This window comes from Danio aesculapii, chromosome 7, assembly GCF_903798145.1.
Source record: "Danio aesculapii chromosome 7, fDanAes4.1, whole genome shotgun sequence".
Classification (NCBI taxonomy): domain Eukaryota; kingdom Metazoa; phylum Chordata; class Actinopteri; order Cypriniformes; family Danionidae; genus Danio; species Danio aesculapii.
In genome coordinates, this window is record NC_079441.1 from 60,493,539 (window position 1) to 60,520,851 (window position 27,313).

The window sequence follows — 27,313 nt, forward strand, 5'->3', positions numbered from 1 at the left end:
ACATCTTAAGCCAATGTTATATTGACATTAAGTACTGACATTTATTCATCAGGTATGGCAACCACAATCCAACGTCTGATAGACATCATATTAGTAACAGCAAGCTGCAACAGCATTAGATGTTGATATTTGGTTGGTTTTATGTTGCACGTTAGACATTGACGTCAGCCCTGATGTTGAGTTCTGACTTAAACCCGATTTTCATTTCCAAACAAACGTCCCCATGGCGTTAGGGTACAACATCAATTTGACGTCATGTTGACATCTTGTGCCTGCTGCGTGTTTAAGGTCATTTAGGTCATCATACAATAAACATCTGCCATTTTCTCATCAGTGACATGCATCTAAACAGTCTCTGGGTCATTGCGTGTAAAGATTTTGGACATCTTCTTGGACACTTTAAATGGTTCCAAACAGTTTGCTGCAATTATAAATCCTTATATGTTGTTCATTAGGATGCGATTTTATTTCTATGTGCGATTTGATTGGACAGGAATCACAGGACTGATTTTTATAATCCCCATTGACAAGAAACAAATAAAGTAGTGACTGCAGGTTGAAGGAAAGTAGTGGAGTAAAAGTACCAATACAGCACTAAAAATGTACTCAAGGGAAAGTAAAAGTTAAAATTTTTAAAACTACTCAATACATTACAATTCTTGAGAAAAACTACTTACTTACAGTAGTTTAAGTATTTGTAATTTGTTATTTACACCACTGAGGGTACTACATAAGTGGATTTTGGAGTACTTATGGAGCACATGGAGAGTTTGCATAAACATTATATGAAAGTATATGTGTGTTTCTTTGTTTGTGTCTGTACACTGTATTGCTAACATTGTGGGGACCAAATATCCCTACAAGTGTATCATAATCAAAAAAATTTGACCTTGTGGAGACGTTTTTTGGGGTTCACATGAGAAAATAGATCATAAATCACACATAATGAAGTATTTGAAAATGTAAAAATGCTGATTGTTTAATGAGGGTTGGGCTTAGGGGTATGATTGGGGTTGCGAGATGTAAAATCATCCAAACAAAATCCCCATAAATATAGCTGTGGCAGCACGGTGGCTCAGTGGTAAGCATTGTCGCCTCACAGCAATAAGGCCACTGTTTTAAGTCCCGGCTGGGTCAGTTGGCATTTCTGTGTGGAGTTTGCATATTTTCCCCATGTTGGCGTGGGTTTCCTCCAGGTACTCTGGTTTCCCCCACAGTCCAAACACATGCACTATAGGTAAACTGAATAAACTAAATTGGCCGGAGTGTTAGTGTGTGAATGTGGGAGTGTATGGGTGTTTCCCAGTACTGGGTTACGACTGGAAGAGCATCCGCTGTGTAAAACATATGCTGGATAAGTTGGCGGTTCATTCCGCTGTGGTGACCCCTGATGAATAAAGGGACTAAGCTGAAGGGAAATAAATGAATGAAAGAATGAATGAATGAATATAGCTGCATGTCTGCATGTGTGTGCGTGTACACTACTTTACATTGTAAGGCAGGCCCTGCTAACCTGACAGAATACAAATGCCAAGATTATGGCGACGTGTCAAATTAAAGGGACAATTTGGAGTAATGACGAGTGTTAGGCCACTCAGTCTGAAAGGCAGCGAGTTGGAAAGAAAAACAGGAGTGAATGATGGTGCTCCGTCTTGTTTAATATTCCTGAAAGAAAATGTGCATTGACAGGAAGTGGGGCAGCGGGGAGAAGACCAGAGGCAAATACTTAGAGACGCGACTGCTTTGTTAGTGTCTATTTAATGCATAAGCCGAACTTTTTTGTTGGAAAGGTTAGGGGGGAAAGCTGTTGTTGGTGGTGTGTTTTTTTTTGGTTGGTTGGTTGGTTGGTGTTTATAGTATCTTTATTAAGAGCAAGGGTCTTTCTTTTCCAGATCAAGTTATTCTTTGTAGATAGACAGAGAGAGCATATGCTAAATGTGTGGTCTTAATTATGATCTAACAAAGTTTGGCATTTGAATGAATGAATCAGTTAATAAATCAATCAATGAATAAATCAATTAATCAATCAATCAGTCAATGAATCAACTAATGAATCAGTCCATAACTGTCAACTCTCCCGTTTTCCCAGGATTCTCCCGTATTTTACAATTCTATCCTGCTTTCATTCCGTAAATGTATTTTCCCCTAGTTCTCCCATATTTTTTATCTTTCTGTGAAGGATAGCAATAAACATCAAAGAGCCAATGCTCCCTATACACAATCCATACCGCCAAACCACCAGGGGATGCCCCTTGCTCTTAAACATGAATTTGTTCTGTGCTTTCATTTTATTTAGGCATAAAAACACTTTGAAAAAATACAAAAATGGTAGGATTCCCTTCCTTACCTTTACAGGCACCATTGCCCCATCCTATGCAATACTCAAAACAATCAGTTCATGTAGCGGTGTATAACTGTCAGACATGCTTCATAGTGATAAATAGACACTATTTCTCAAGCGGATTCTGTACACACGATTTGAAGTGGATCGAAAGTGGACACTCTGGGTTTTGGGTGTGTGTTTGAACAGACATATACAATTACTACTACTACTACTACTACTACTACTACTACTACTACTACTAATAATAATAATAATAATAATAATAATAATAATAATAATAATAATAATAATAATAATAATAACAGCAATAATTTCTATAACACTTTTACAATGTAGATTGTGTCAAAGCAGCTCAACACAGTAGTTGATAGTAGATTGAAACTTTGTCAGTACAGTTTCAGAGTTGAAGTTCAGTTTAGTTCAGTTAAGTGTGGTTTAAACTGCATTGCTGAAAGGCCAAACACTGAAGAGCAACACCTTCGATGCGCAGCTCCACAAGTCTCAACCAAGCAAGCTAGTGGTGACAGGGGAGAGGAACAAAACTTCACCAATTGACAAAAATTTAGGAAAAAAAAAACTCAAGAGAAACCAGGCTCAGTTAGGCACGGCCATCTCTCCTCTGGCCAATAATAACATCTCTACATATCGATCTTGGTAGGGTTTCATTTAAATACAACAAATTTAGTCTTAAATGAGCATAAAAAATTAGGGAAGCAATCGAATGCTTTCATTATAGATCTGTATATTTTTTAACTGATCTGGGGTCGCCACAGCGAAATTAACCGTCAGCTTGTCCAGCATATGTTTTATGCAGCGGATGCACTTCCAGCTGCAACCCATCACTGGGAAACACCCATACACACTCATTCACACACATTAACTATGGACAATTTAGCTTACCCAATTCACCTATACCACATGTCTTTGGACTTTTGGGGCAAAACAGAGCACCCGGAGGAAACCCACGCCAACACGGGGAGAACATGCAAACTCCACACAGAAATGCCAACTGACCTTGCCGAGTCTCGAACCAGCAACCTTCTTGCTGTGAAGCTAACATGCTACCCACTGCGCAGCCTGACACCTCTGTTATTTAATGTAATCAAACAAAGAAAAAAAAAAGAATGTTTAAATTATACAGTGAAGAAAAGGTTAATAAGAATTGATAACGATTCAATTTCTTTATAATAGCCAATAATTTTAAATAGGCTAAACTTTCATTTATTTTCTAAGTCAAAGTCAGCTTTATTGTCAATTCAACCACATGGGCAGAGAATCGAAATTGCGGTTCTCCCAAACACTAGGTGCTATAATATTAATACAAAAATAGAATTTTTAAAAGAAATTACAATAAATACAATTATACATGACTTTAATCTAAAAAGATAAGTAAAACATAAAGATTTAACAATACGATTACTCTTAAGGGCACATGGCAAGGAGTGCAAACCAGTGTTGTGCAGATGTAAAACAGTATATAGTGCAAAACATACAGTGTAATGCAAAACAGTAAATAGTGCAAAAGGCTTGTAAACATGATAATTATGATAAAGGGACAGTGTCTTAATAATATACAGTATAATGTAATGTATGCTATTTATTTTATCCTTATTTTATCCTTATTCCTTATTTTAAACTTTGTAAAATAATAATAATAATAATAATAATAAAACATTAATGACTGTTTCAATTGAACATATTTAGTAATTTGACAAGTATGAATTAATCATAAAACAACTCAATATATTTAAAGCCTAAACTAATCATTGTTTTAGCACAGATTCATACAATATTTAATTTTTATTGTATTTAACTGTTTTCATTGTAAGACTTTACAATTATGTTCCATTAGTTTATGGCAGTTAATGAATGTACTAACATGAACAAGCAATTAAGACAAAACATTAAAAAACATAAAAATTAAAACAAAACATTTATCAAAGAATGTACTTATGTATATAGTTCACTTTGTTAACTTTAGTTATCGAAAATACATTTTAATTTCTTAGTTAATTTTTCATTCATGTTAATCCGCAGTTCATTAACCAATGTTAACAATCACAAGTTTAATAATGCATTAGTAAATGTTGAACTATGATTAATAAATGCTGTACAACATTGTTCATTCTTGGTTCATGTTAGTATGAATGAAAACGCAGAGTGTGGTTTTTTTTTGTGTGTAAACATTGAATTGATTTATTGAAGTCATTATTTAGCTTGCTTATACATTTATTCATTAATTCATCCATTTAAAAGGTTCCACCTCAAAGATTGGATAAAGCAGATTTAGAGAAATTCCCTGTTTTCTATCATGACCACCACACATAATTACAGGTTTTCTTTCAGTTGATTTGTTTTGAGTTATTTTTCAGTTCACAGCACAAACACAGTAAACAGCACAGATCAGCGAAGGATAATTTGAGTAAGTAATAGGCTGGAGAGCGAGAGAGAAGGAACGGATGATGGGAGGGTGGAAGGATCACATCTCTTCCATTGTCTTCTTCTTTTTCCCCCCTCTGCCTTCACTTACTCAGACAGGAAGAGTCAATGGTTTAATTACAAGCCTCCAATGCTAGTTAAATTATCAAAATTTAATTTCCACCTTTCAGCTCTCTCTCTCTCTCTCTCTCTCTCTCTCTCTCTCTCTCTCTCTCTTACTCTCTCTCTTGCTTTTATTTTCATTCTATCTCTCTCTTCCAGCCACTCATTTAGCTCAGAGACTATATATCCTCTCTATCTCTGTGTATTTCATTGATGTATGAAGGACAGAAAGTCATCATCTTGGTTAACCCAGATAAACTTTACTAGAGCAGCTAATTTATGACAACAAGTTGATTTTCTCTTTTAAAAAACAGAAGTTCTAAAGCATAGGTCTCAAACTGGATTCCAGAAAACCTACAGCTCTGCTTTTATTTAGCTCTAACCTTAATCAAACACAGCTGATCCAACTAAGTAAGGTGTTCAAGACTACTAGAGACTCTTAAGCAAGGGGCGAGCGGAAACTGGTTGAAGCTAAACTATGCAGAGCTGTGGCCCTCCAGGAATTAAGTTTGAAACCATTGCTCTAAAGCAGGGGTGCCCAAACTCTGTCCTGGAGGGCCTGTGTCCTGCAAAGTTTAGTTCCAACCCTAATTAGACACACCTGGGCTAGCTATCAAGCTCTTTCTCTTCACTAGGTTTGCTAGAAACATCCATGCAGGTGTGTTGAGGCAAGTTGAAGCTGAAATGTGGAGTACACTGGCCTTCCAGGACCAAGTTTGGGCACCCCTGTTCTAAAGCATAGATGTCAAACTTAATTCCAGGAGGGCTGCAGCTCTGCACAGTTTTGCTCCAACCCTAATCAAACACAGGTGATCCAACTAATCAAGATTTTCAAGACTACTAGAGACTATTAAGCAGGTGTGAGTTGGAGCTAAACTACGCAGAGCTGTGGCCCTCCAGAAATTGAATTTGAAACCATTGTTCTAAAGCAGGGATGCCCAAACTCTGTCCTAGAGGGCCGGTGTCCTGCAAATTTTGGTTCCAACCCCAATCAGACACACTTGGGCTAGCTAATCAATCTCTTACTAGGCTTGCTAGTACATCCGTGCAAGTGTTTTGAGGGAAGTTAAAGGTAAAATCTGCAGGACACTGGCCCTCAAGGACAGAGTTTGGGCACCCCTATTCTAAACCATAGGTGTCAAACTCAATTTCTGGAGGGCCACAGCTCTGCACAGTTTTGCTTCAACCTTAATCAAACACACCTAATCCAACTAATCAAGGTGGTAAAGACTACTCAGTTGTCTTTGAATAGGGTTGGAGCAAAACTGTGCAAAGCCGCGGCCCTCCAGGAATTGAGTTTGAGACCTATGTTCTAAAACATATCAGTAAATCAGACATTTCACTTTGATAACAGCACAAAACAAGTACGGAAATCAAGAGTTTATCATTTGATTTCCTGAATATCTAGTTCTGTTTAATGAACCGAACTGTATCAGAACTTCATGTCCTTCTTCGTTTAATTTGTCTCCCTGCTTTCCCTCTTATTTTTTTACTGAAACCGAAAGAACTTGTCTCTCTTCCTGTCAGTCATCTCCTTCGATCACGCTGCCTTTTGTGCCATTTCTCAATTGAGTCAACCCGAGAGGAAGAGGAAATGAAAATCAAAGCGTAGAGCACAAACTCACACGAGCCTCCGTGTACCAGTTTATTACTCCTGTGTGCATCCTTTCACCTATTTGCTCTTTACTTACTTTGAAAAATGTGTGTGTGTGTGGATCTATGTGGTTGTTTATTAGCCTGTAGCCATGTGGTCCATTCTATCTCCCATCGGGACCATACTTGCTCCTCTTGTCCTGTTTTTGCTATAAAGTAAACCACACAAGGAGACTTTGACGTCCTTCAGACCTCCGCACACTATTTTTAAACCACAATGCCAAGTGTGGCATCTGCACTTACTCCTGTGGGTATTGAACTGACTATCCCACCATTTTTTTTGTTCATGTGAGACTCCATTAAACAAGTGCTGTGCAGCTCATTAGTATTGTTTTGTTTATTTTATATATATTTTTAGGTTTCCTTGTCAAACGCTACATACAGTTGAAGTCAGAATTATTAGCCCCCCTGAATTATTAGCCCCCCTGTTTTTTTCCCCAATATCTGTTTAACAGAAAATATTTGTTTCAATACAGTTCTAAACATAATAGTTTTAATAACTCATCTCTAATAACTGTTTTATTTTATCTTTGCCATGATGACAGCACATAATATTTGACTAGATATTTTTCAAGACACTTCTATACAGCTTAAAGTGACATTTAAAGGCTTAACTAGGTTAATTAGGTTAACTAGGCAGGTTAGGGTAATTAGGCAAGTTATTGTATAACGATGGTTTGTTCTGTAGACTATCGAAAAAATATAGCTTAAAGGGGCTAATAACCTTAAAATGTTTTTTTTCAAACATTAAAAACTAAGATTTTCTCCAGAAGAAAGAAATATTATCAGACATACTGTGAAAATATCCTTGCTCTGTTAAACGTCATTTGGGGAATATTTAAAAAGGAAAAAAAATGGGGGGCTAAAAATTCTGACTTCAACTGTATATTTAGTGCTTCGAGAATAATTAATCCAGCTGATGTTTGTGTCATTTTGTAGCATGTAGCGCAGTGCGCTAATCTAACTATCGCTACAGTGAATAAGTTTAATTGAGAATTATCCCACCCCCCAAAAAAAAATCTACCATCTACCCCTCTTCTTCGACCTCTTCAGTCCAGTGACCCCCAGCAATCTCTTCTCTTGTAGCCGTTCCGCCGAGTGACCTTCTCGGTGGTGAGCCAACCCCAGGACCCGCACCAGGGCTCGCTGCAGAGCTGCTACGACAGTGGCCTGGAGGAGTCGGAGACGCCCAGCAGCAAGAGCTCGTCCGGCCCCAGACTAGGTGCCCTCCCTCTACCCGAAGACGCCTATGAGAGGACTACGCCCGATGGCAGTGTCGGTGAGGCAGAGCATATGGAAAATGGTAGGGGCAAACACAAAAAAAAAAAGATAAGGCAGAGTTAAGCCAAACAGCTAAATAAGAAGAGACATACTCATCAGTCAACAAAGATAGGGAAATTCTCACAAAAGGCCACACACTCACACACAGCTACGCTGACACCACAGCTTTACAGATTCAGGGGTTTACACAGATATATGAATAGCAAGGTCTGAATAGGCAGGAATTGCTAGGTTTGTTCTATATGCTAACAGTGATTGTAAAATTTCATAAGCACTCGTATATATTGATATCAATGCAGTTCATTTTTATTCATGTGTTTACTGAGGTAAAAGCTAAAGGTCGGTAAACGTAGTGTAGCCTACTAAAAACTCTGAAAAATGCTGACTGTATTTTCTTGTAGAGATTCAGATGAGATCATGGCTACTTTATTGGAGACATAGCCCATCTAATAAACATTAATTCACAAGATATTTGCTTGTGTACAAGATTCGGTAACACTTTATTTTGATGGTCCATTTGAGTATTAGTTGACTGTCTGTTTAATATCTGCTGACATGCTCCTTTAACAGACATTTTACTGACTATAAGAAACTTAGCAAGTACATGTCAACTTACACTAACCCTAACCCCAACCCTAACCCAACAAAACAGTCTACTTATAATCTAATGAGATTTAGTTGTCATGTAGACGCAATGTAATTTAATTCAACAAACGGACCATCAAAATAAAGTGTGCTCATAGATTAAGATATTTTATCAGCTTGTACTGTGTTGTGCCGAGTTTCAAAAAAATCTGATTTCCACTTGAGTAATTTTGGCCATTTTTCAGTAATCCCTGTCAGTTGGATATGCCGCAGTGCCTATCAGGCTTTTTATATTGTAGGAGTTTAACAGGTGAAAGGCCCTGAACAGTAAGAGCGTGGATCTTGTTTCATTGTGGCTGAAGTTACCTATCCCCCCGTAGAAGCTCTCTGTGGTCAACAGTTACCTCCATTGTTAATGACCAACCAACCAATGTTTGGTTTCTATCAATGGAGCCACTGTTGGGACAGTATTCGGTAGCAGTTGTCGAACATTAAGGGCTGTCTTGTCTACATTCGATACTTTATCAGCAACAGGTGTGTATTGTGTTGAGCTCAGCGAGCCGTTTTCTGTGGAATGTCTGTTCTGCTTGCTCATCGGAGCAGATTTTAGAAGAGCCGGAGTGAATGTTTCTCTTAGAGTCAAGTTATTAGGTCCACAGCACAAAATTTTGCCTTGTGTATCGTGTTACCCCATTGAGAGCAGGCGGAGGACACTAAAACCTCACGACCTATAGAAGGTCGGAGGTCAAAAAGGCTCACAAATGCATGATAGAAAGGGCAAACTGCTGAACAGTGAGATTTTTAAGTTTATGGTCTTGGTCTAAAAGTAGATTAAACTTGAGGGTAGGTGGGAGTTGTTTTTGGCCACTTGCTGGGTAGGATCTAAAGCCCTTTGCATTCAACAGCTCTCCACCAAATTAGCCTCAATTAAAGTCTGGCACTACTTCAGAGTAAGCTCAAAATAATTGGTCACTAGGAGATCAATGCAAGGCTGATTAGATCAAAACTGCGAATCTGGCCATTGGTCAGAGCTTCTGTTGGAGAGGAGGAGAGAAAATTAGGCAAACTGTTGCTGATGGGTTTTGAAAGCTGCTTTATTTGGTATTACTTTATGTTGATGGTAACTTTAACACTTTTTTTGTTGACTATAAGTTAAATTGCAAGTTAAACTCTCAATAGAGTATTAGTAGACTCAGTAACACTATTTTGATGGTCGATTTGAGTATTAGTAGACTGTCTGCTTAATATCTGTTGATACTGCACCTTCAACAGACATTTAACTGTCTATAAGAAACTTTGCAAGTACATGTCAATTTACACTAACCCTAACCCTAACCTAACAGTCTACTTATAATCTAATGAGAATTAGTTGCAATGTAACTTAAAATCAACAAACGGACCATCAAAATAAAGTGTGACCGTAGACTCTAATGTTGGAGAGTCTGCATATACTTCAATTGTAATCAAGTGGTATGTAAAGGGCCGGATTTAACCAATATGCAAGGTTAGCAGCCGCTTAGGACCCCAGGAAATCTAGGGACCCCCAACAAATATCTAGAAATATAAATTATACCTATAAACTATATATATATAACATATGTTTTCTATAACGTTTTCTACCACATAAATATTTTTTTTATGGTGAGAGTAAATACAATTTTAATGTAATTAAAAAATATTTAGTATACAATCAAATATAATATTATTATAAAATTGTATTGTTATATAATAATTATAAAATTAAAAATAGTCATCATGGAGCAGTCCAGCAGTCAAAAAAAAGTGTATATATATATATATATATATATATATATATATATATATATATATATATATATATATATATATATACTTAAAATGTAGAGAATACATTCATTTAAAATGTCGAAAAGATGATTTAGTGATATAAAAAATCAGCAATATATAAAAAAATAATAATTAAGTAGAAAGGAAGCATTTCAGGACTTTGGCCCTATGGCTGGAATTGCGTAGGGCCCCAAAATCAATAAATTCGCTCCTGGGTATGTCATTGCAATAAAACTTATAGTCAACTAAATGAACAAAAGGGACTATCAAAATAAAGTGAAACATATACTATATTATTAAACAACATCATTATTCCATTATTAAAGGTTAGGGATATTAAATGTTATCCAATTGTGCCATAATTGCATTTATTCATTCTCAAAGGCTACAGTTCCAAAGTGTAGCTAACTCAATATTTACTAAAAGTTATTTATTCTCATTTCAAAAGAGTTTTGAACCCAGTGTTGAAGGTAATGAGTTAATTGAATAGCTCATTACTTTAACTAAAATTGAGTGAGTTCACAGTACTCATATAGATTAGTTTTTTTTTTAATAAATGTATTTTTTTTTACTCAAATGGTTTGTAGCAACCGATTTCCTCGAACATATTGAGTTGCCTTAACTTATTGGGTTTTACAGTACTCAATTGGTTTGAGTTCTCTTCAATAATTGGGATTTACTGTGCTCAAATTGCTTCGCTGACTCAAATGGATTAAGTTCACAGTACTCATTAGGATTGACTTCAAAAAATTTTGTTTATTGCAATTGGTTTCCCCAAATGCTTTGAGTTACCTTAACGTATTGGGTTTTACAGTGTAGAGATTCAGACATACATACATTTTCTGATGCTTTATTAGTGATCATTTAGTGATTGGTTCTCCTTCATATCCACCATCTCCTCTTCTATTTTCACTTCACCTCACTCCACCTTACGTCTCTCCTTCTTCCCTCTCTTCCTGATCCATTCTATCTTTCTTGTAAGATCTTTCAAGGGCAGATACAAACAAACAGATGAATCACTTTCTGATAAATAAAAGAGATGCCTCACCCTGCTGCTCCCAATCTTTAGGAGAATCAGTGTGCGTGTGTGAGGGAGGCTTAGAGAGGGGGAGATATGGGGGAAATAGAAGAGTCAGGAGACTATGTTAGGCTTAGAAACTGAGCAGAAGTGAACATTAGTACAATAGCTTATGCATTCAATGCAGTTAGAAGTTGACGCTGGAAAATTTCAAAAGCTGATGTGCTCTGCTGGGCTCATGCATTATCAAACATCACACACAGAGACTCATACACACTCAGATACACAGCCGGTCACACTTGCGGCCCAGCAAAGTCGCAGTCAATGTCTCTTTCATGGACAGAGATGTCCTGAGTGTGTGTATATGTGTGTGTGTCTGTATTGGGCTCTATAATTGGCTTAGGCATGCTGTGGGTTAGTTCCGCTTTGACAGAGTCTTTTGGGTCGGTGTTAGGTTCGTTTAATGCTTTTAATGCTCTCTCAGGGGACTTAGACAACATCCATACTCATTCTTTAGTGTGTGATCACAGCACTTGAGTGTGATTTGGAGATACTTGCCGTTCAATGCCGTGACTTTAAAAATACAGATTTGAGTCAGGTTTTTCAAAGAGGAGAGGGCTGTGAGGAAATTATTCAGTTATGCTTTCTAAGACCTTACATGATCTTATCGCATTCACATTAATAATTAATAATTCAATATTGTATTATATTATATTATATTATATTATATTTATATTATATTATATTAATTATTATATTATATTATATTATATTATATTATAATATATTATATTATATTATATTATATTATGTTATATTATATTATATTATGTTAAAAATATGGCGTCATGGTGCAATGGGTAGCACGATCGCCTCACAGCAAGAATGTCGCAGGTTCGAGCCTTGGCTGGGTCAGTTGGCATTTCTGTATAAAGGTTTGCATTTCTCTCTGTGTTCATGTGGGTTTCCTCCAGGTGCTCCAGTTTCCCCCCTTAAGTCCAAAGACATGCGTTATAGTTGAATAGAATATACTAAATAGTCCATAGTGTATGTGTGTAAGCAAGTGTGTATGGATTGATGGGTTGTAGCTGAAAGGGCATCCACTGCGTAAAACATATGCTGGATAAGTTATCGGTTCATTCCGCTGTGGCAACCCCAGATTAATAAAGGGACTAAACCAAAAAGAAAATGAATGAATGAATATTAAAAATACAAAATCTTGAAATGTAATTGCATAAAGAAAGTTTAACATGCTACTTTAGTAATGAACAGGTTTATTTGACCTAACAGTGGTTCCCAAGTTGGAGTAAAGACCCCTTGGCTGTCATAGGATAATGAGGGGGGGTCACTTGGTGATTTCCAAAAATCTAATTCATTTGATGAAACTATTAGAACACAGCAAAAGGGTCAGATGCAGTAGATTGATTTCAATGCACCACGGTAAACTTTCTTTACAGCACTCACATACATTAAAATTACATACAGGCCACATCTGAACATGGACGATGACCTCCGAGTGGCGTTCTCCAAAATTAGGCAAAGCATAGACTTGAGCTTATTAATGTGAGTGAGATTAATTGAAATTGAATCGCAATCACAATTTGAAACGTCATGATTAGCTAATCGCAAGGGGTTATGATATGAACTATATATGTATTATTCAATTTTCCCTGCCCAGAGCAAATGCTTGACTGCCGTCTGTGTGTGATAGCCTTACTAGCCAATTGAGTGAGCACACTTTCGTTCTGTCCAATCAGAATTGCTCAACTGAACTATGCAGAATGCCCACAATAAAAAAAAAAACAAACAAACAAACAAACAAACAAACAAACAAACAGGAAAGCGCAGACAATTGGCATAATGCCGTCTGACACTTCAGAAGTTAATAGACAAATATCAAAGAAAATTAGGACATCTGTAAAATAGGAATATTTAGGTTTCAAAGTCACAGACACACACACAAAAAAAAAAACAGGTAATTTTTAAAAGCTGTTGCAGAATTGTTGTTTCGGCTTACAGATCATTGACTTGAAACTTGATTAAAAAATGAATCGCAAATCAAATCGCAAGCGCAATATCTGTCAGAAAAATCACAATTAGATATTTTCCCCAAATCGCACAGCCCTAGTGTGAACCGTTTTGGGTTTTTATATTTATAACCACCTATAATTATATATATATATATATATATATATATATATATATATATATATATATATATATATATATACACACACTTATAATAATAATAATAATAATAATAATAATAATAATAATATTATTATTATTATTATTATTATTATTATTATTATTATTATTATCATCTTGTTTTGTCCTATCTAAGCATCTTTTCTAGTTAAGCAGAAACTCTGAGAGCTCAATCATGTTCTTTAAGAAAAAGGGAACAAGATGCTCTTGCTTCATCTCTAGCACAGCAAGATGGCAAATAATCTTACTTTTTTTTCAATGTTGAAAGTCTAACATTCTCAGTGTCCTTCTCATGGAAAGCACTTAATTAAGTTGTTTAAATGGCAGTCATTGCCTCTCACATTGATGCTTTCCTAATGCTGTATTACAGCTCTGATAACCTCAACTCAATTAAAATATGGACGGGAGATCATACAGACAGACACTCACACACATACACACACAGACACACACCCCTGCAGTTAGCAGATGGGCGAAAAGCCATCACTTGAAAGAAGGAATCAGCGAAGGTCTGTAATTGTGGTCATTATGCTCGTGAAGGATGTGTGTGATTGGGTTCCTGGTGAGTTTTTTTGTTGTGAGTGTGTTTGTTTGTTTGTTTTGGGGATTAAGGTCATGGCAGGAACTGGGCGTCCCCCCTAATGAAGAAGCCTTGCTGTGAAGATGGGTTTTCCAAAACGCTCTCTCTCTCTCTCTCTCTCTCTCTCTCTCTCTCTCTCTCTGAACAAATGTGACAACACAAGCTGCGCAAATGTATAGCATATCGATAGTAAACAACGATTAGATGTTTCCTTTTTTAATGTGCACATGAATGTACCTGTGAAAGAGTGCGAGAGAGCTATGGAGAGAGAGCAGGAGAGAGACTGATTGACTCTCAGGAAAAATCCCGCTCTTCGACTTGCTCGTTGTCAATCGATGATCTTCCAGTCAATACATTTGCTCTACTCCTCGTTACTTATCTCTTCTTCTCTCTCTCTATCCCACTCTCTCTCTCTCTCTCTCTCTCTCTCTTTATTACCTGCACCTTGTACCATGAGACTTCTCTCCCCAAGGTTTTTTTTTTTTTTAGCTTCCCAACACCATCATTGAACTTTGTACTTTCATAATGCTACACAGACTAGCAGATAGAAAGACAATGCTTCATGATTCTTTCAGACACTGTAGCAGTTTCCAGGGCCAAAGATAGCCTTCCTCTAGAGGAAAACTGCGCTAAAAATCTCTGACCACCATTTGAACCCTGGAGACGTCTGTCTCTGGAGTCTGCTTGTTAGGCTCTAAGTGTTTCTGTAATCGTATCTTGACTGCGGACAGATACTGGGTGTATAATATGTCTCAATGCAAGTATAGTGATCTACTGTAGCCAGATATAACCTCATTTAATCAACGGCCGGTCTTGGATCAGTAGAGCCCAATATTAGCACAACTGGGGATAATGGCAACTGAAAAGTTTGCTTTAGATTTGCATTTAGAAATCAATATAATTGACAGGTTTTATTGGTTTTTCTCAGTATTCTGTGTTTAACAATAAATGTAGAACAGTTTTTTTTTTTTTTGAAAAAAAAAAAAAATGGTTTGGATTGTGCGGTTAAATACTAGAAATAGGACCCAATGTACTTTCTTAAGACCATTTCACACCAAGCACGATAAATATAATAATAGAGGTTTTTGGTTCGGTTAAAAGAAGCTCACATCCGATTGCCTTGTTAGTAAGTTTATATAAATAAATTTAAACAGTGACTACATTTACATGGACAAAATATTATCAGATGAAAAATATTATCAGACATACTGTCAAAATATCCTTGCTCTGTTAAACAGCATTTGGGAAATATATAAAAAAACAAAAAAATCCAAAAAAAAAATCAAAGGTGGATAATAATTCTGACTTCAACTGCATATATATATATATAATTTTATTTTTTTGCCTAGCTTATAGAACCCATTTTTTGCCAGATTAAAACTTAGTCTGATCCATGTAAATGCGCAGGAAAACTATCCTTACAGATAATGGTGTGAGGCGAAATCATTTGATTACAGATCAGATGCATTTAAGTTGTTTTTATGCTATTTATTCAGTGCTACACAAGCAACCATGCAATAACAATCCATTATCTGTCAATAATTATTACACATTTCCTTTGTAATAAATCAAGATGTAAATATTACTATTTATTCATTTAATAATATCTTTATTAATTAATAATATTCACTTGATAATAATCTAATTGAAGATAAGTAATATCTAAATGTTTTTTTTTTTCAATAATTGCAAATAAACCTAGCAATTTTAAATCAATTTTAATCGAAAATGATTGACTTGGTGTAATAACATTTGTTATTGTTGGATAAATAAACTGTTTAATTGCACTTTATTTGTGTGATTTATTAAAGTGGTTGACAAAATTATTATAGTTTATATAAAAAAAAAAACAAACAAACAAAAAAAACTATGCTTATATAATTATAAGTTGAAGCATACATTGATAACTCAAAGTAGGTGCAAAATTACAGAAAAGCTACTCGCAACAAATAAGATTTACTCAATTTGATAAAAGAAATCTTCCTTAGGTACAAAAGTAACTTTATTTGATTATATCTAGATTTAAAATTAAAGATAATAAGGTAACTCTTACTGAATATATTTAGGAGTGTTGGTTTAACATTACGTATATTTTACATGACATTGACAAGTTCATTGCAAGTTATATAAGATTAGAAACAATTACTTGAAATTTACTCATTCAAAGTGTAAGTAAATCTAAAAAAGTATTTTTTTTTTCAGTACACACTTAAATGTTCATGCAGCCCTAATGATAATAATACTACATAAGAATTTCATTTTAGGAATAAATCCTTTTTTTAGTTTGTTTGTTTTTTGTTCAAGCTGACGACCAATAAAAGTCAACGATAATCCATCCTGCTTTTAAGAACAACTCAAATGCCACATGACACTGTGTTATGTGCTTTATAATAAACAAACCATTGTTGTGCATTGCCACATCTTTGTGTTATTGTTCTTGGTGTGAACTAATGTTTGATGTTAATGAGTTTTTCCTTTTTTAGCAGTATATTAACCATACTTTGAATTATGCACTGTATAATTTTTAGGGTTCAATGAAATATATGTAGACTTAACTGCTAATATCTTGTCATGTAAATTTTATGTTCAGCACTGAATTCTGATATACTATTAATGATTAATGGCAAAACTACACATAGATGAGGAAACACTGATGATTTAGTAATGCAAATAATAATTTGCATCAACTTTATAAGCCAAATTAATAGATAACAAACACATTCGCTTGCATACTGAAACAAAATAACATTTGTTATCTGTAGAATTTACTTGTACCTCTCAAGTTTGCCTTAGCAACTTGGCCATTAGCAGACAAACAGATAAATAAATAAATAAACACGGCGTGTACACTCACTTCATTAGAGAAGCCAGATACAGAGGGCCAGATGGCAATGCCAGTCGCTTTTAATTAAAGCTATTCATATTTCAAGAGCTCGGTAGAGCCTCGATCCAATAAACCGCATTTTTTATTTCACCAGAACTCAAGCGAGGCCGATAATTGTAGAGAGAGAGATCACTAAAGCACTGACAAGCATCACAGGCCACCTTTAGTGGCATTTGCGTTCATTAGAAAGTTTGCGAGTAACCTTTACTAGTTTTTTGTTTGGGTTTCAGTTAGTTTGGGACACTGTGAGTAGGTTGCTGCGATGTGTGTTGTACAAACCTCAAGTCTGCACACACAAGACTCAAGGTCATTTGTTATAGTCACAGTGTGCTAAAGAGTTAATAGAACTCTACTTTATCAGAAAATTGGAATCAGGTCCAGGATTACAAGCAGCTTGCTACACTTGTAAGGTTGAGTGTGTGCATGTGACATGCTTTGCTGGTGACGTTCGCTAAAATATACACTTGCGTTCTCGTGTGTATTCAGGCTCAATGAAAAACAGTCACAGGTCATTAAACTGGAGTATTAACACCCCAAGCACAAATACTAATTCGTGCGCCGACCATTATTCAAACATTCTTGTCTCAGATTCCTTTCACAAACAGGAAATGTTCAATTGGTTGAGTTGTTGTGGTGTAGATTCTGTTTGAAAATATAAAAACAGGTCTTTCCGGTTAGTTAGTGGTTTGAATTGTGTAACAAATTTTCAACACAGGCTCATTCTGAAAACGTAGGCCTATATCTATTTCTGGAGATTATGAATAATGTAGCCAGAAGTACGTATGGCTGCATTTTGTCTTTAAAACGAACCCTACAGGGCGGTATGATCTTGTTCCTTTCTGTGATTACCAGCTGACCGATTACCTCCGTAATGGATGGCTTTCCCGCTGTTGCCAGTTTGTCCAGTTAGCTCGCTATGTACATCAGAGGACTCAAGGTTTAGGGAAGTGGGTGGGTGGGTCAATCGGTGCTTTTGAAAACACTATTGGTTGGGTTTAGAGAAGGAGGAGAGTGGGTCAGTCGATCAGTCAGTCAGTCATTCATTCAGTTAACAGTCAGTCGACAGCGGCCTCTGGTGTATTTACGCAAGAAGATCAGGCATGAATGGCACTCATGAGAGAAATTTGAGATCTGAAAATGCATACACAGCGGCCTCTGGTGGATTTACGTGAGAACAGCAGGCGCGAATGACACTCGCAAGAAAATTTGAGATCTAAATAAAGCATATACAGTGGCCTCTGGTGGATTTATGTGAGAACAGCAGGCGCGAATGGCACTCGCGAGAAAATTTGAGATCTGAAAAAGCATACACAGCGGTCTCTGGTGGATTTACACAAGAACATCAGGCTTGAATGGCACTCGCGAGAAAATGTGAGATCTGAAAAAGCATACACAGTGGCCTCTGGTGGATTTATGTGAGAACAGCAGGCGCGAATGGCACTCGCGAGAAAATTTGAGATCTGAAAAAGCATACACAGCAGCCTCTGGTAGATTTACACAAGAACATCAGCTGCGAATGGCACTCGCGAGAGAAATATGAGATCTGAAAAAGCATACACAGCACACTCTTCAGAAATGTATATAGCTGTATGTTTTCAGAATGAGCCTGGCCTACATGTTTTACTTCTCTCAGCAATTCATCTTTTGTCGCTTTTTGATGGGACTGTGAGGATGTTTAGCTCCAGGAGGTGAAAACGTGCCTATTTTTTTAATCGGCGCAAAACAAAACAAGCTCACCCCGCTAGCGAGTGTTAACTTCAGGCTTTGGGAGTTCAGTGGAGTGGCAAGTATTGTTCAGGCAGAGTGCCATTCTAGACCTGCATAAAGTGTGTGCTAAACAAGCAGTATTTGGCTTGCGTTTCTTGCCAAGTGTTTGTGCGTCACCTGGCTTCAGTGAGCAGGTGGAGCCTTCCCGAACACAAAAACACTAAAGATTTTAGAAGCTCTGCAATTATGCAGGCATTCCCGATGTCTACAACTGAACTGCCCTCCAAGGTAAAAAAAAATCAATCTGGCTCACTTTGGCCTCTGAATTGTGGCTTCTTTGTTCCGACAGCCAAATCATCCACAATGTTGCACCTCTGGAATGTGTCTCTCATTATCTCAAATAATCCTAATTTGTAAGTTCAAAGGGTTAGACTGAGTTTAACAACAGAGTTAAGAGGGTGTTTAACTAAATTGTGATGGAATAAATGTTCAAGCACGCAATGTGTTTTTGTCAATAGTGAGTCAGCAGTGTTCCGGTTTAAGGTTAACTTAGTTTGGTTGATTAAAGAAGTAGATTACAGTAGTCAACATTTGAAGTGGATTCAAATCCTTTCATTAAAGATGTCCTAAAGCTACCAAACAACACTTATTCCTTATTTTTAGGACAATTTTGAAAAGCTTTTGACTACTGCATTACTATCATTAAGATTTTTCTCTTTAGATAAAACAGTTATTAAAGCTACTTTTCCATGAAAAGACTTAATAATTATCACAATATGTCTTATGTTAGCATGTTTTCCGGTAGATTTAATCGACAGGACTAACCTTTGGCATTCGCAGCAGTTAGTTTCTTACCATTTGATGTCCTGTTGTCACAGCCAATCATTCCAGGAATTCCCAAAGTCCTCTGACTGGAAATAACCCAGGGGAATAATGAGTCAGACGTTTGCTGAGTTTGTTGAAAGACTCCCAAGCTCCAAGGCTTGACAAGCCTCAGAATACATATTTAGTATTCCAAGACTTGTTAAAAGGAATCTCACAATAGCCTCACAACACAGAAGCTTTAGTGTTTTATCTGTACTGCAGCCAAAATATAGAGAATTCTATATCCACGTTATAAAACTATGCGACTCTTTCATGTCGCAAAGTACAGAGCTGCATGAAGAATTGTTTGAATATTTGTTTGAGCTGAAATGCCTAGTATTGTACTAAAGAAAGCAAGATGGCAACGTTTAAAAATGTTTCACTTAGTCTCCGTGGTTAAAAACATTTTATTTACGGCTATTTTTAAGTTCTCAGAACATTAGGATAATTGTTGAAGGCTGTTTCTTTGAGTGCTCTTATTAAAATCCAAGGCAGGCATTAGCAGAGATGGCCGCAAGACCTTTCAAATAAATGAGACGCTCACCATCACTTTGTGGCAAGACTTTGAAGTACCTGCAATCACATCAGGTATCGGATCAGCTTAATTACCGAGCTGGAAATTAACCATGATAAAGCGAGAACGGAAGGGGAGAGAGAGAGAGAGAGAAAGACCGGGGGAGTGCAAAAAGTCATCGAATCTGTATCTTAACACTCTGAATATCATTAACAATCTCATTGCCTGCCAACTGTGTCACATGACCATCGTTTGCCCCAATCAGACGACGCTAGCCGTCTATGTTTAGCTAAATATGATGGATCGCTTTTCGGTGAAGAAGAGATTAACAGTGGGCCATGAAGGTACTTTCACTATCTGCTTCTGTAGCCCCTTAATATTTCTTTCTCTCGCTGCAAAATACGATTCATTCTGAAAGGTTTTCCAGCGGTCCCTTTGGCATTGGCCTAGTATAAATCTGCCCCTGTTTTGAGATGTATGAGTAGACTACCACGCTGCAGAGAGACCTCAAGGCGCGAAACGAGGAAGATGCAAAGCCACCGAGGCCTGTGGCATTCTTTTCTTTTTTCCTTCCTTTCACATGTCCTCCTCCACTCTTTGTCCTATTAAACAAGAAACAGCCTTGTGTGTTTTCTGGAAAGTAGGAGAGACAGAGTAAGCGTGACGTGAAGGGATGTTTTTGCACGTGTCGCTCGGTGGCATTTGAGAGGTTCACCTCAAAGCTCCTCACTCCACACCTTCCCAGCGCAAAACCGTGACCTTTCACGGAGAGAAAAAGCATCCATCTTTCAAGCGATCACATTTAAGAGAATTAATCCTTTTCTTTCTAAAAATAAGCATGGGAAGAAAAAAAACGAAAGAAACAAATTCTGTCATAACTGTTCAAGTCATGCATTATGGCAGCATTTCCTTTTCATCAGCATCTGAATGTTTTCCAAGCAAGTGCCTTGATGTCTAGAAATTGCATGTCAATTGAAAAACAGTGCAAGGTCAGGGAAAGAAAGGATTCGTGGCGGCAGCTAGACAAATAAAATAAACACCTGACAGTTCGGGGAATTATTTTTGGCATTGCTTTTCATTGGGTGCCTGTTGTGAGGTGAATATGCATTGGCACATAATTATTGAAATGTCATGTAAAATATGCCTGGGGCCTGACAAATCTCATTCAAGTCTCTCCAACAACTGTATGCTCCCCACTGCGTTATGAAGGCTTAGATTTTTTTTTTCAGTCTGCAAAACGCATGGCCATTTGCAAATGCATCATTCGTATGCTTGTGTTCACCCAGACCTCACGGAGAGCCAGGTGACAGCGGAGATATGTCAAAACACTAGATAAAACTTTTCTACTCATGCATGCTTAACCTCCCACATACCACAACACACAAAGGGCCTGATTCGGCAAACAAAAGAACAAAAAATGCTCTTAGGTACAAAAGAACGCAGACTTTGAAAGAGGGATGAGTGAGCCCTAAAGGGAGCAAAGATTGTTTTACATTATGTAAAGAGAAACCGGCATAAAATACTCCAAGATGCAGACAATTAGCCCAAGATCACATGACAGAAGAAATGGATTTCTAACCCTTGCCGGAAAAAAAAGGATTAGTGACTCGAACAAAAAAACAAGGGAGACACACCTGGTTTGAGGGGCCTACAATGCGAACAAAAGGTGTATGTGTGTGTTTCAGGGCTTTTGTGTGGTTACTCTGAGGAAATAATGACTAGCCATGGGCAATACGAGGCAGGGCCGTAAAGGGAGTTTACCAGCGCCCGTGGCTCTCCAAGTTTAGCTGCAGACTTGTTTATATTCTCCCCATCAATCTAGCCTTTTCTTCTCAGAGGAATGTTATCAGATTGTTTTCTTTCTCTTCCTTTGCTGCTTCTTGTATCCTGTTGTTTTTCATCCCAAGTCACTGTCAGACTTTCTTTCAATCTCTTAAAAATTAAACAATCGTGATCGATTCAATGATTGATTGACCATTAAACAAATATTATATATTTTCTTTATATAAGAATATATATATACACAGAGGCCAGTGGGTAAACTTGGCAAAGATGCCAGGGTTAAACCCCTACTATTTTTCAAAGGACATCCTAGGATTTTTAACAACCACAGAGAGTCAGGACCTCAGTTTAATGTCTCATTGGAAAGATGGTGATCACTGAGCAGTATTGAATCCCCTTCACTATACTGGGGCATTAGGACCCACAAAAACAGCAGGTTGAGTGCCCCCAGCTGGTATTACTAACACTACTTCTGGCAGTAACCTAGCTTTCCCATGTGGTCTCTCATCCAGGTACTGAGCAGGCTCAGCCTTGCTTAGCTTCAGTGGGCGACCAATTGAGAGTTACAGAGAGCTAGCTAAAGGTTATTGCGGACTGAATCAGAAATTTTATCCGTAATTTTTGCACATTTCACTGTTTCCATACGTTTGATGTACTGCTCATACACATTATAATAGAAAGCATGGTCCTCTTTTGGTCTGTTGCTTTGACATGTCAACGCGGCTGCCATCTATTATAATGTCTATAGCTACTGGCAGTCTCTGTTCAGGATTTGCTTACGTAGGTAAATGTGTGAAGTATCAAAAGTAATGTATCAAAATTCCACTGATTTCCTGAAATAAAATTTGCATTTTGGGATAATCGTAGTAGCGCAGCTCTTTGATAATGAGGAGAACTCCTCTTCCTCTCTATGTAGGCTAGTATTAAATGAACACAATATGTAATCATAGTCCTTTTTCTTTTTCTAGTTTGGAAAAGAGAGAGGAGAAGAAAGTATCAACTTGCTTGAACTTAATCCAAAATGTTTTGTGCTTTTTTGTGATGGATTAATTAATACGCATCGGATTCAGTGTGCAAGGTTTGTTTACGTGACAAATTTTTCGCATGTGAATACAAAAAAAAAAAAACATATACGAAAATTTCAGACTTCAGTGTGCAAAACCTTTACTCTGCTAACGAAAATGATTAAAATATAGAAGTACAATAGGAATGTGTTTACAAAATAAAAACTAAACTCAGAGGAACGCAAACATATTGTTTTCTTTCTCTCCCTTTTTTTTCCAATGTCACTGTCAGACTTCCCTTCGATCTCACTGTTATACATAAAAAATAAACAACAATGATGGATTCACCTCCTCTTTCTTTCTTACTTTCTTTCTTTTCTTTTCTTTTCTTTTTCTTTCTTTCTTCTTTCTTTCTTTCTTTCTTTCTTTCTTTCTTTCTTTCTTTCGTATTCATGTCTGATCTCCGTGTGCAATATTTGCTTGTGGTGAAGGGAGCTGGTGGTGGTTGGATTGACATAATGATAAAAACCACCCACACTGATTTAGTGCCACAGTGCTTGGATGATCTGACAAAACCGGAGAGAGGTTTTAATCCGTAAGATGGGCTCCTCAAATCCACTCACAATACCCACAAACAATACACCCACCCCTGAGGATGCGCACACACACATACACACAAACACAAGCAGAAACCAAGCGACAAATTGGAATTGAATTCTGCATAAGGCCAAGGCTCAGCAAGTAGGCCATGGCAAGAAATATTTGTGTCCGATTTATCCGCAGGAAAAAAAAAAATCTAGAATGAGATGACTCCCCCTCCCCACAAAAAGCCCCATTCGCTGCTTACAGCCTAGGCCTAATCTCTGGGTTTTTTTGATGGGCAGAGAGAAAGGAAGGATGATAAACAGACATAAGCACTAAAGTCGGGCTCCCTCTATTGTTTTGTTTAAGCTTTGTTCTCTCTCTCTCTCTCTCTCTCTCTCTCTCTCTCTCTCTGGTGTGTTGGTTGTAAGGTGGAAGTTAAATATGCAGTGGTCACTATTATGAGGGAAGCTTTGTTCTTTGGAGGCCTTGCATACGGGTGAGGATGTTTTGCTAACAGGTGCAATGCTAGCAGCCTCATTTGTCTTGAACACACAGGGGTGATTTATTTGATAGCGCAGGATCCCTTCGGAGAAAACCGCTAGCTGTGCTGTTACTGAACAATATGGCTGACAGTGCTGCATAAATATATATATATATATATATATATATATATATATATATATATATATATATATATATATATATATATATATATATATATATATATATAAAACCGTGTTAGTCTGCTTTGCAAGGCATCCTATTGGTGTTAAGAGTAATGTGTTAGTCTAATCACATCAGTACAGTTTTTTCATTGTGAAAACAAAATAGTGAAGAATGCTTTCAATAAAGTTAACTAGTACATTATACAAATAATTGTTATAGACTGGTTACTGATTGATTTTACATGAAAGTGAACTAATCAAATCTAAAAATATACTCACCGGCCACTTTATTAGGTACACCCTACTAGTACTAGGTTGGACCCCCTTTTGCCTTCGTCCTTCATGGCATCGATTCAACTAGGTACTGGAAATAATTCTCAGAGATTTTGGTCCATATTGACATGATAGCATCATACAGTTTCTGCAGATTTATTGGCTCCACATCTATGATGTGAATCTCCCGTTCCACCACATCCCAAAGGTGTTCTATTAGATTGAGTCTTGTGACTGTTTAGGCCATTTGAGAACAGTGAACTTGTTGTGCGTGAAAATCGCAGTAGATAAGCAGTTTCTGAAATACTCAGACCAGCCCGTCTGGCACCAATAGCCATGCCACGTTCAAAGTCACTTAAATCGCCTTTCTTCCCCATTCTGATGCTCGCTTTAAACTGCATTATGTGTTAAAGAGCAGTTGGACAGGTGTACCTAATACTGTAAGTGTGTATTATATATATATATATATATATATATATATATATATATATATATATATATATATATATATATATATTGGATAAAACTAAAGTGTTAAAAAGTGTTAAAGTGTTAAAAATGTTAAAGTGTTAAAATTGTATATGTATAATAATCTGACTGTAATACTTGTCCTATGTTTGTTTGCTTATATATAGTATCTATATATCTATCTATATGTTTGTTTACTTATAGCATATACAGGTATATATATATATATATATATATATATATATATATATATATATATATATATATATATATATATATATATATATATATATATATAGATATATATAAATATAGATATATATCCATATATATATATATATCTATATATATACGCATCGGTGTTGTCCTAAAATTGTTGAAAAACACAAATTCTTGACAATTTTGAAAAGCATTTTCAGTCCACTTTAGATGTATACTATGTATGTATATATGGCCTCAGAACAAACCGCTGTTGTCCAATGATATCAGCCTATAATTAACAGACATTTCTTGGCTAAACTAATTCATATCATGAATACTAGCATTTTTCAAGTAATACTAGTAAACTATTATGCAATGTCATAATTGCAAAGGCAAAATTAATTAGTTAATTATTAAAGTTATTAAAACTGTTATGTTAAAAAATCTAAAAACAAAACCTGAGAAATATTTTGAAAAATAATTCAGTTTCTCAGGAGAGCTAATAAATCAACTGTATATAAATTCAACATCTGTAAATCCACCATCCATCAAGCATTATTATTTTATCTTTAATAAATGACACTTTCATTTGGCATTTCTTGTGTTTGCTCAGACGGTGCTGAAATTGACATACCTGAACAAATAGAGAAATGAGAGACACAAATCAAATTTAAGGACGGCAAAACGGCTTGGCATTTATTTAAGATCGATAAAGGGGTGTTTTTAAATATTTCAGTCATGTCACAAGAAAAGAACATAACATGACTGAACCCAGCCTTGGCTTGATGAGTACTTGACTGCCCTAATGGTTTTCAAATGTTCACGGCCATCACCATTACTTGGGAAATTGCCTTTTTTCCCCCAACAAAGACTAGACTTGGGTAAATATTTTCCTCTAATTATGAGTAGACGTCAGACTAGCAGGACCGAGCTAAAAGCATTCGGCTGGAGACATTAATCAATGCTAAAACAACATGGACACCACTTTCACTCATCTGTCTGAATGACAGACCTCACCGCAGGTGAACTTCTGCTGAGTTCAGGGGTTTCAATTATAAAGTGTGATACACTCAGATTTAATCCAAGAGTTTATGTCTGCTTAAATCTACGGCAATGTTCATATTTATAAAAACAGTCTTTAAAATGGAGAAGTACCTCCATGTCAAGGTCTAAACAAGCATACAGTATGCTCTCATTCTTGTTGCCAATTTGTTCTACAGCAGCTATTTGAACATCCGATAAAAGTGGTGTAAATGCACAGAATTCACCAAAAAAGACAAAGATGCAGTTTGAGAGATTAATTGTTGGACAGGTGTACCTAATAAAGTGGCCTGTAAGTGTATGTATCATATATTGGATAAAACTGTGTGGGAATTGCATTTGTACAAATTCTCACTGGAATACTTGTCCTATGTTTGTTTGCTTATATATAGTAGTCAACATTTGTTGTGCATCAATGTTGTCTTAAAACTGTTGAAAAACACACATTCTTGTCTTAGGACAATTATGAACACCTAATAAACATTCTAACAGCTATTTGAACATCTGGTGTACATTCATCGGATTTATCACAAACAACAAAGATGCAGAATGAGAGATTAATTGTGCAATGTAGTCAGACTTTGTGAGATTAAAATGAACTTTTAATACACTTTTTGATTAAATATTTGCATTTATACTTTACATATTTTATACATATATAAACCTATATATATATAAGCAGTATATATAGAAATGCCATATCAAATGCAGTTTATTTTAGACCAGTTACCATAATCGTGTAATAATAATAATACAATACTATATAATACCAAATATACATACTTCCAGGGTCATTTGTATTATGTAGATTTTTTTTAGTCGCTGGTGTGTTTCAGTTTCTGAACAACCATGTCACGTTCAAAGTCACTTAAATCACTTTTATTCCCCATTCTGATGCTCGGTTTGAACTGCAGCAGATATTCTTGCCCTGTCTACATGGCTAAATGCATTGAGTTGCTGCCATGTGACTGGCTGATTAGAAAATTGTGTTAAAGAGCAGTTGGACAGGTGTACCTAATAAAGTGGCCTGTGAGCGTATGTATCATACACATTGGATAAAACAGTGATGAATTTGTATATGTACAAAATCTGACTAGAATACTTGTCCGGTGTTTGTTTGCTTATATATTGCATCAGTGTTGTCCTAAAACTGTTGAAAAACACAAATTCTTGTCTTAGGACAATTTTGAACAACTAATAAACATCTAACAGCTATTTGAACATCTAATAAAAGTGGTGTTCATGCACCGAATTCATCACAAACAACAAAGAAGCAGATTGAGAGATTAATTGTGCGATGTAGTCAGAC

General features: G+C 36.4%; 1 protein-coding gene across 4 annotated transcripts in view; it reads left to right on the forward strand.

Annotated features, from left to right (window-relative positions):
- The window catches only part of pcdh7b (protocadherin 7b), a 253,173-nt gene that overhangs the window by 126,342 nt on the left and 99,518 nt on the right, over positions 1-27,313 (forward strand). For 2 of the 4 annotated variants that reach the window (XM_056462282.1, XM_056462284.1), the window contains exon 2: positions 7,625-7,841. The exons of 1 other annotated variant lie outside the window; for it this stretch is intronic. In XM_056462282.1, the coding sequence (XP_056318257.1) occupies positions 7,625-7,841 (217 nt within the window). The remainder of the gene's footprint in view (positions 1-7,624; positions 7,842-27,313) is intronic. One more of the 4 variants, XM_056462283.1, reaches the window with a different exon arrangement.